The sequence below is a fragment of the Equus quagga genome, chromosome 2 (genome assembly GCF_021613505.1).
Source record: "Equus quagga isolate Etosha38 chromosome 2, UCLA_HA_Equagga_1.0, whole genome shotgun sequence".
Classification (NCBI taxonomy): domain Eukaryota; kingdom Metazoa; phylum Chordata; class Mammalia; order Perissodactyla; family Equidae; genus Equus; species Equus quagga.
The window spans coordinates 65079320-65089432 of NC_060268.1; the positions used below are offsets into that span (position 1 = coordinate 65079320).

Consider the following 10113-nt stretch of genomic DNA (forward strand, 5'->3'; position numbering starts at 1 on the left):
ACTTGCCTAGATCTGCAACCCTCAACTCTTACCCTTGATTTTGTGCCTAGTAGAACCATACTTCTTCTGGTACCCTGAGAACTTCATGCTGTTCATGGCTTCTGACCTTGAGACACACTATTCTCTTTGCTTCATACGCCCTTACACCTCGATTAATTGGCAAATTCCTTTAAAATCCAGCTAAAACATCCTGTCTTCCAGTAAACCTTCCTTAATTTTCCTCTGATAGTGTTAACTATTCTGTCCTCTTTCTCCCCCTCTGTACTTTGTATAAAAATGTATTGCTCACTCATTCTCTCAACATTAAATACTGTTTTTTCCAGGTACTAAGCTAAGTACTGAGAGGCAGAGAGTCAAATAACACATTTTCAGAAGGAGGACTGCTTGCTAAGGCATGGACATAAACCCGCTACTGCCGATAGCTCCTGCCAGCTGGCAGAAAGCATAGGCCTCAACAGGCTGGGGTGGGTGAGGAGAGGGCATGCTAGGAGAAAAGGGTGATAGGACATTCTGATTCAGCCCAAACTTAAGAATCAAAGTTTATCTTGTTTGTGGTAAACAAGAGCTGGCAATCCCGCTGGGTATTTATTTGAAGCATGTTCATGCTGTGGAATAGGATGGCATCTGTTCAACATCTTGGATTGATTTTGAGTGCTTGTGGGGAAAGGAGTTAGGACCAATGCTGACAGAGTGGTTTGAAAAGGAGACTTTGAGATACTCTGGGCACAAGTTGTGCTGGCTGTAGAACTAGGAAAAGGCCATTCTCCTCACTTCCGCGTAGAACCCAACACTGCTGCAGTAGCTTGAGTTGTAGCTTTCCATACATTGGCTGGTAGACCCCGGGCTAGGGATTCTGGCATTTTCACAGTGGGTCCTTTCAGCAGTGGCAGTGGCCAGGGTGTAGCACCCTTAAACGCCTTCATGAGTAGACAGCATTGAAGAGTGAGAACCAAAGCAAGAAAAGAAGAAAAAAGTGGATGCTGCAAGGACTATGGTTGACAGACTGGTTCATGAGCCTAGTGAGACACATCTGGGCCTTCCAGTTAGAGCTGGGGCAAGAACATAAATTCTGGCCTACTGATGTATATATACATATCAGTAGATTAAGATCATATATATAATCTTAAATTATAACCACAAGCTATTGAGTTCTGGAGACATCTGAGTTAAATGTTTTTATTTGCTTTTAGGGAACTGTGTCTTATTCATCTTTATGTCCCAGGACTTAGTACAAACCCTGACACACAGCAACTGCTGTCAAATTATTTGTGGATTTATTTAATAAAGGAGTTGGGAGGAGTCCGAGAAGGGAGGGTGAACATCACACCTTAAAATGTAATGATTTCTTCCTGATCTAACTAGACCTGGAATATGAAACAGAAATGGGATCTGTGCCATGGGTTCTGGCCCCTTTTGGTTCTGCCAGCATGTGAGAGGAGGTGCTGAGACAAATTCCGTGGCAGTTAGGAAGTGAACTGCCTGCCAAGATGGAGAGGAGGAAAGAATTAGTCTTGACCTTCCACAGTCCTAAGGTTCCCAAAATTAAGGGGAACCGGAAATACCAAAGGGTAAGGAGGTACCTAATTATAGGTCAGATGGGAGGAAGAGGATTTCCTTAAAGGCAGGCCTAGACAGAGTGTCCTAAAGATAGAGAAAAGACCCCCCTGACGGTCTTGGATTTTACAGAAGGGGTAGGAAAAGATATTCACAAATCACACCCACATGGGGATACTTGAAGTAGAGAAGACTAGGAGACCCGGGGGATCAAAGGTTATCTGTGTGGGTAGGCAATATTTCCCTCATCCTTGTAGCCTACCCTCCCCACCAACAAACATCCGAGTGCCTCGATGCCACCCCAGAGGCGGCAGCAGCATGTGGATCAAACACACACCTACATCCGAATGTTCTGTGGCAGCCTCTGTGGTTTTAGCCTCCTGATGCTGATCTGCGTGTCCCCACTGAATTGGGTGCAGTTCCTGGTGATCAAGAATGGCCTTGAGCTCTACGCAGGACTCTGGATCACATGCAACCATGAGCTGTGCTGGAGCCACACACCCAAGCCACCCTGTGAGTGCCACTAAATTAAATGCCACAGGCCCCACAGTTCAAGAGCTTTCTGCCACATTGGCCCTTCGTCTTTCTTCCTCCAAGATCTTTTGGCCCTCACCTCTCCAAGTCCAGGATGGATCTCAGCCAGGTGGTGAATATAGCCATCCTTTTCTTTGGTGTCTTCACAGTATACCCTTTCTCCTTCATACCCCAGATTGTTTCCTCTCCCAAATTATGAGTTGATACCCTCTTCACTCTCTGGAAAGAACTCTTTTGTTATTTACAAGCTGTTACTGTGAAGCAAGGTGATTGGTATTCTAATATGGTTTGCAGAAAGAGAAGAGAAGTGATTGATCATAGCTGGGAGATAAAGCAAAGTGTCTCTGCCTCCATGAGATTGAATTTTCAAGGTCAGATTGTTCTTCTGCTAGCAGTAGAAAAGAAGTTAAATGCGTGTCAGAGGTGTAATATAACAAATGCCAGCTATTTAGAGTAAATTACTAATGTCTAATTTTATGTTAATTTAAGTAAATCCGAAAATCCAACACAAAATATTTAGAAATAAGCTTCTAGGTCTAGAAGATACCATATGCATGAGATTTTCAACCAGAACCAAGACTTAAAGGAAAGACATAATTGGGGCCGGCCCCGTGGCGCAGCGGTTAAGTTCGCACCTTTCTCTTCAGCAGCCCAGGGTTCGCTGGTCCGGATCCTGGGTGTGCACATGTGGTAGGCGTCCCACGTATAAAGTAGAGGAAGATGGGAGCGGATGTTAGCTCAGGGCTAGTCTTCCTCAACAAAAAGAGGAGGATTGGCAACAGTTAGCTCAGGGCTAATCTTCCTCAAAAAAAAAAAAAAAAAGAGAGAGAAAAGGAAAGAGATAATTATGCTCAACAGTTTCCCCATCATTCACAAGAGATACATTTACACAAAGAAGCGGTTACTGTGAAAGAAAACATACATGAGTAAAGTGTTTATTTCTCGTTCTCAAATAAGCAGGAGTCCCAGATCCTGAGGTGAGGGGGCACCTGGTCCTAATCCTGAGGTAGAGAGTCAGTTACTTGGCCATGGGCTGCGGCTTTTGGAACCAAGGGGCAGGATCCTAAAGCAAGATCTTGGGAAGAAATTAAAATCAAAGGCAGGCAGACAATTGAACTGCATCTTCAGCTCAAAAGAAAAACTACAGAAAATACTTGCAACAAATATGAAAGATAAAAGGTTAATGGCCTTAATACATAAAAAAGTACAAATTATTCTTAAGAAAAAAATACCCAAATACTTAAATTCTTTGTGAACAGACAATTCACAAAACAGAAACTACAAATGTCTAATAAACATAGGAAAACTATTTTAACCTCAATCAATCATTAAAGAAAGGCAAATGAAATGAACAATAGGATAGAAATTTTCAACCATGCCATTAACAGAGATTTTTAAATGGCAATACACAATGCTGCAGACTCCTGTACGCACTGGGGACCACATAAATGGGTATAACCAAAGCTACATGATTTATGTGTATCCAGAGATTTACATTCACTCATTCCATTTCTAGAGGAGTGGAGTATAAGATGTAGGCATAAAAATTAAGTTGCAATTATGCTTATGTAACTGGCTGCCCAGGCTAAAACTCAGGCCTTGAGATTATTATTTAAATCTTTAATGAGTCAAAATCTTGAAGTTTTTCACTTAAAGCAGTAAATAGTTTATTTCTTTGGGTCTTGAATTCATCTATGAGGTCAGCTGTTAATTGTTTACAGAAAGTCAACAGAGTCCTTTAAGTATACAATTATAACTCAAGTCTCCACCCTATTTCCACTGTTAACTAGCCCTAACTCTAGGGCCAGTAACTAGTCTGCAGTACAGATTTCACAAGGAATTCCCAAAATGTAATCAGTATGTCCAGGCCTCGTCAGCCTATGACATACATTATTATATAATATATATATAATATGTTATTATTCCCCAAATACATTATTATCCAAATTCAAGAACTTTGAACTTTTAGCTATTGAATTGCAAGAATTTAGCCCCCTCTCCCATGATATTCCGAGTCATTTCTGAGAGTTCCACAGAGGCTGTCTCAGGTGGACTCAAAAATGTGTGTGCTCGTGTTCCTCTGTCCTGGACTCAATTCAGGCTGTTTTACCCCTGCCTCTGACTTCACCTGGTTCTAGATGACTGACAGCCTCTGTGCCATAGCTATTGCTAATGCCATGAAGAAGAGGTGGGGAGTAAAAGACATCATTCTTTCCTTTTACTACTAGATCTCAAATGTGGAACACATCCTTCTGCTAATTCCCTCACAGCATAGGTGAGGTCAGACTGTAACGTTCAGGAATGCGTTGCCACAGAGAGTAAATTGAACTGTTTTGCAGAGGGTAGGGAAGAAAGGGTAGGTCTTTTGCTCAAGGCACTGGGCACTCCAGAGCCAGGACCCTGGGAACCATCATACAGTAAACGTCGTCAAGTTGTCTGGGGATCCTTTATTCTGGCACTCCAACCGAGTTACAAGGGAATCTAAATACTAAGCAGGTTTCACAGCTTCGTCTCCAGGGTGCTAGGTCTCCATCCAGGATCTTTTCCATTTCAAAGCTACCCACTTTGGGCACTTCACTGAGTCTGGGGAAGCTCTGTCTTGGCCTTATGCGCCTGGAATGAAGGCACAATAGCAGCAGCGTAGAGATTTAGATTTGGATAAATAAGTAGGCTGATTGCCCAGCTTGTCTCCAGCAGCACCTTCTTCATCCTCAAAATCACTATCTACACTTTACCTCCACCCACTCAGTCTGGCTCCTTCACAGTTAAAAGGGGCTGGATCCTTTTGGGCCACTGCCCCCCTCTCCTGGCTTTGATTTTTGCTGAAGGACATGGGGTGCGGTGAGGGGAGTCCCATGGCCAAATCTCTTTGGAACAGCTGAATACCGGGTGCTTAGCTTTACTATAGCTGGCTTCTCTCCTCTGCTTCTTCCTTCTTGTGTCATCTTGTCTTCTCATGGCTTCCTTCCAGTGTGTTAATATCCCTAAAGTGGAAGAGCATCTAGTGTTAACTAAGCCTATTCGTTTACAAGAGTTGGGTGGCATATAGCCCTGCCTCTCTCACTTTTCAAACCCCACCCCCATCCCCAGCACTGGGCAAAGTTTTATTTTCATCACAGTAGAAGGAGATCCTGCCCATCAGTTACAAACTGCCAAATGGTTTCTCAATTCACTGAGAAACACTACTGCTTTCTGGTTTGGTGGTGCCCCTTCCAGTCTTGGTAGCTTTTACTTCCTATCTGATGGTGCTCTGAAGTCTGGAATCACTGTTTGGGGTGATCCTGAGAGCACCAGCAAGTATCCTCCCAAGGTTTTCAAATGATTTGGCCTTCTTCATCTCTTTCCAAATTGAAAGTGGTATGCCCGCTCTTCCCAGGGCATTAGCTTCACTGCCTTCAGCAAACTGGGACGCTTGCCTGGCTATTCCTACAACCCAAGTCCACATCAAAGTATTTCACTTAAGGAAAGCTTCAGAGATGTTTAGATACTGATGATCCACATGGGTGTTCCTTGTATCTAGGGCACTCTTCTCTCCCTGGACCAAGGCTTCTTACTGACACATACAAGTAGGGTCTTTTGTAACTTAGGTCCTAAGATTTCTGAAACTTTAATGGGTAAGCTGCTGTAAAAACTGTTGTTTAAAGCTGAAATAGGTTTTGATCTTATGGGAGATAGAGGTTCAAATTCAGCTTTCAGACCTTTGTTTTGCTTTGTTACACGAATAAAAAATCTATGAAGTTAACCAAAGGCAGCTGTTTTAGACTCTGAAGCTAAGTGTTTGGTTTGCTTAAATAATTTGTTTATGTGATTGTGACTGACAGACTGGGTTCCTTTGCCCTATAAGGACTGTGAGACTGTTCTACACCTCAGATCTTTAGCTGTTCCTATGGAGTGGTGAGTGGTCTTGTCCATGTAGTTTTCAGGAGATGAGGAGCTAAAGACAGAGAAGATTGTAAGCAGAACATAAAAGTACAGTCTTCTCCTCGTGGTAGAAGAAAGACTGGATGGTAACACACCTTAGACAGGAGTTGGACTGGATATCTTAGACAGTACTCTTGTGTTTTAAATATCAGAACCCATCTGAACTAGCATAAACTAAAGGGTGAACTTATTTAAAAAGATTCAGAAGAATCTCACAGACTCCCAAGGGCAGGAAGTTTTTTGGACCTTAGGGGATTCTGGAGGAGGCTGTGATGTCAGACGAAGAAAATCAAGCCAGCTAGTCACCCAGTCTCTCTAGAGTTGCTTTGTCACTCATCTTTGTTTATACTTTGTTTTATCTCTACAGCTCAATTTTTCCTGTTTATTAGTGTGTAAGTGCCTGAAAATTAATAGTCTAGTCTAACTTTACATCTTCTTGGTTCAAGCAAGCAAAAGAGGAAATAGGCATCAGTTAGTCTCAAATCCAAATTTCCGAGCATAAGAATCAAATTTGTCCAACATAGGTCACATACCCTTCCTTACGTCCTGTTAGCCATAGTCAGGGACCTGTAGGCAAGGGTCCAGGGCTATAAACAGAGACTGCTGGGGCCCGTGGGGATTGTGGGCTAAATACTGAAAAAGATGCCTATCCTACTGGGCTTCATGCGGCTCAATCTGGGCAGATGGTTCTGACTGGCTACATATACTGCTAATTCTGAATGACTCAGTTTTCAGAAAATGTGCTGCTCTTGGGTTATCGTGTTTTAACATAGCTAACTTTTTGGGGCCGCAGAGTAACTCACTTCTGTGGGTAGGAGTGTGGTTTTTTTCTTAATGGAAATTACTGTTTTTATCATGTTAGTAAGTAGTATGTTCTAGAGAACAAAATAAGACTTAAGAGGCAGATCTTAGACTGGAACAAGCTTGATACATAATTTCTTCTTTCTGGGTTACTTGGAAGCTGGACTTGGATTAGGCATAGAAGTGCTTAGAGAACTTTCAGTGGTAGGGATGAGCTGGCCCCTGCTACATCGAGACAGAAAAGAAGCTAGACAAGGAGGCACCCTAGAAAGGATATTGAAGATATTGCAGGATCTGTGGTATCTCAGAAAAGCTATATCTACTTGCAATTGTAAGTTACTTTATTTATTAAACCTTCAGTAGAACATTGCTGGGGAAGTCAAGCGAAGGGTCTGTTCTGTGTTAGGAATGTGGTAGCAAAAAGTAAGGGTTAGTATGCCCCCTCTTCTCTCTTACCAACAAAGAGAGCAGAGATCTGGAGCCAACAGATGAGAAAAGAAGGAGTGTTCCGGGACTTAGCAAAGGCTACTGGAGCACGAGAACTTTAGCAGAACTCTCCTTGAACAAACACGAGATAGGAACTTGGGATCTCTCAGAAAAAAAAATGAGAGATATTTTTGGGGTGTTAAATTCCTGCAATCCAGTAAATTGGGACTTGAGATCATTACAACATAGGAGTTAAAGTAAATGTGACTTCATTTTGCAGTCACAGGCTGACAAGGCCTATACATACCAGATACATTTAAAAGAGAAAAAGACAAATAAAAACAAACTCCAAGTTCAACGATAGCTAAATCATTAAGCAAAGCATGTTAATTTGATGGACTATTTTGTAGCCACTAAAAATGATGTTTACGACAAGTGAGCTGGGAAAGATCTTGTTATATAATCTTAAGAAAAACGAATCACATGATATTCATTATTATATCCATTATGTACAGAGGATAGAAAAATACTAGAAATAAATAAAATAAAATGCTAACAATGGTTGCCTCTGGGTGGTGAGATTGTGGCTGATTTTCTTCCTGTTTCCTGGTACTTTTGTAGTCTTTCCAATGCTTATATTGAACATGTGTTACTTTTAGCATTAGAATTAGGAACGAGAAAAAGTTTTAATGTGTGTTGTTATGTTAGTATCACATCTCTTATAAGCTAGTTATATTTAAGTTAATGTGTTAATGCACCCTGAACTATTTGTATAATATTATCTTTAGTTTTACAATGAAGGCTTGCCTTCATAGTAAAGAAATTCCAAGCACCAATGAAGACCTGGGAAAGAAGATCCTTATTTGTGCCCTGGATGCCACACAGCAAGCTCAGCTTCATCCTCTTTAGCCCTCACTCCCTTCTCTCAGACCCTATCTGATTTTCTTAAGGTGGTGGGGGCCCACACTAGATTAACCAAGCCTTTCCTTTCTCCTCCTCGGCAGATTACCTCCAGTATTCCAGGGCCTTATTCCTCATCTCTGTCCTAATCATACTCATTGACCTTGGCTGGCTCTTCAGCTCTTGCCTACCTAGAAGAGGAAGCATGACCACCAACTTGGATCTGAAGGTATCCATGCTCAGCTTCATCTCAGGTACAGACCTAGACGAGCAGGTTTATGTCATGGTAAAATTGTCAAGGGAACGAAGTTTCTCCGTGGGGCTTTCATCCTCTTTTTCTTGTCCCTTTTCTTTTCTTCAGTATCACATCAAGTTGCCAGCTATCTGCCCTGTCTTATTGTATAAAACACGCTTTAGCTGACTTATGCTTGGGGAGAGGTAGAGGCCCTTTTCTCCCTGCCATCTTGGTCAATCCCCAAATTTTTATCCTTTTGGTCCTTTCCATACGTATAGTGCCTGAAAGCAGAAGAAGAGTTGGGGGTGGTGGGTCAAGGCAGACTGAAGACACTGATAGGTTGTAACATCTTTTCTTCTGGTCCTAGCCACCTGCTTGCTCTTCTGCCTCATCCTATTTCTGGCACAGGTTCATTGGTATACTAGAGATGCCATGGAGTCAAATCTCCTATGGGCCTATCATCTTAATTGGTGGAGTGACTTCTTATACATGTTTGCTGGTGAGTTGGTACCTTGCCTTATGCTAGAAGGATGGAAGGGGAAACTATTTCTTGAAAGGGAAGTAGAATCTAGGAGAAATAGAAGCACAAACTGTTCTTTTTTTTTTTTTTTTTTAAGATTTTATTTTTCCTTTTTCTTCCCAAGAGCCCTGGTACATAGTTGTGTATTTTTAGTTGTGGGTCCTTCTAGTTGTGGCATGTGGGATGCCTCCTCAGCATGGCTTGATGAGCGGTGCCATGTCCACGCCCAGGATCCGAACTGGTGAAACCCTGGGCCGCCGCAGCAGAGTGCACGAACTTAACCACTCCGCCATGGGACTGAGCCCCAGCACAAACTGTTCTTATTCAGAGCAACTATACATTGAGAGGTAGTGTGGTATAGTGAAGAAAGCATGGATTTTGGAGTCTGAAAATCTAGAATTAGTAACCTGTTCTACCACTAGCTGAAGCATTGACAGCTGAGTAACTTGCTGAAGACCACACAGAAAGTAGTGGAAATATGATTTGCATCCAAGAGTTTCAAGCTTTGTCCTAATCATGTGAGAAATACTATAATGAAATGGGAGCACAGGAGGGTAAAGTAAGTCTTCTGGGGGAGAGGAGGGTTGGCTTCACTGAAAAGAGGGCTTTGGAACTGAGTGTTTAAAGAATGAATAAGAATTTTAAAAGCAGAAAGACCATCTGTCTATTGAAACTCAGCTCTAATTCTTCTCTTCCCCTAGGAATCATCTCCTTCCTCAACTACATAACTTCCAGATCTCCTCCCCTTGATCAAAATGTCTCTGCAAGTCCCATAGAGACATCAAGGTTGGGGGTTGGTCCAGTGACTACAATATCACCTGCTGAAGATGAAGTGGCAAGGTCTGAGACGGAATCTCCAAGTGAGGAGAAGAATAAGTTACCAAATGCAGAACTGTGATGGTGATAGGAAAACCCAACTACTGCTTGTCGTAAAAATGGAGGAGAAGCTAAATGAGTTGGAAATGATTGTACAGATTCTGGGAAACTCTCCTAATATCATGTCCATATAACTGAAAGAGACAGCATTAAAGCCAATGAAATGTCTTTTGTGTGCACTGGATCCAAAATATGTATTATAGTCATAAAGAAAGTAATGAAAACTCACTTATGAAAAATTTCCTAAAAGAAAACATCAGTGTTTAGGGTCATGAATGAAAGAAACTGGCAGTAGATGCAGTGTGTGGATCAGAGATCTCTTTGGGCATCAGGGATCTCAGGGACC

At 42.1% G+C, this 10113-nt stretch overlaps 1 protein-coding gene across 1 annotated transcript; it reads left to right on the plus strand.

The window, feature by feature from the left end:
* The first annotated feature begins 1487 nt into the window (after positions 1 to 1487).
* LOC124235148 (transmembrane protein 202-like) lies at positions 1488 to 9789 on the plus strand. The gene is made up of 5 exons (XM_046652757.1): positions 1488 to 1568; positions 1812 to 2067; positions 8241 to 8390; positions 8739 to 8870; positions 9593 to 9789. The coding sequence occupies exons 1-5, from the start codon at positions 1488 to 1490 to the stop codon at positions 9787 to 9789; spliced, it is 816 nt and encodes a 271-aa protein (XP_046508713.1).
* Positions 9790 to 10113: the final 324 nt, after the last annotated feature.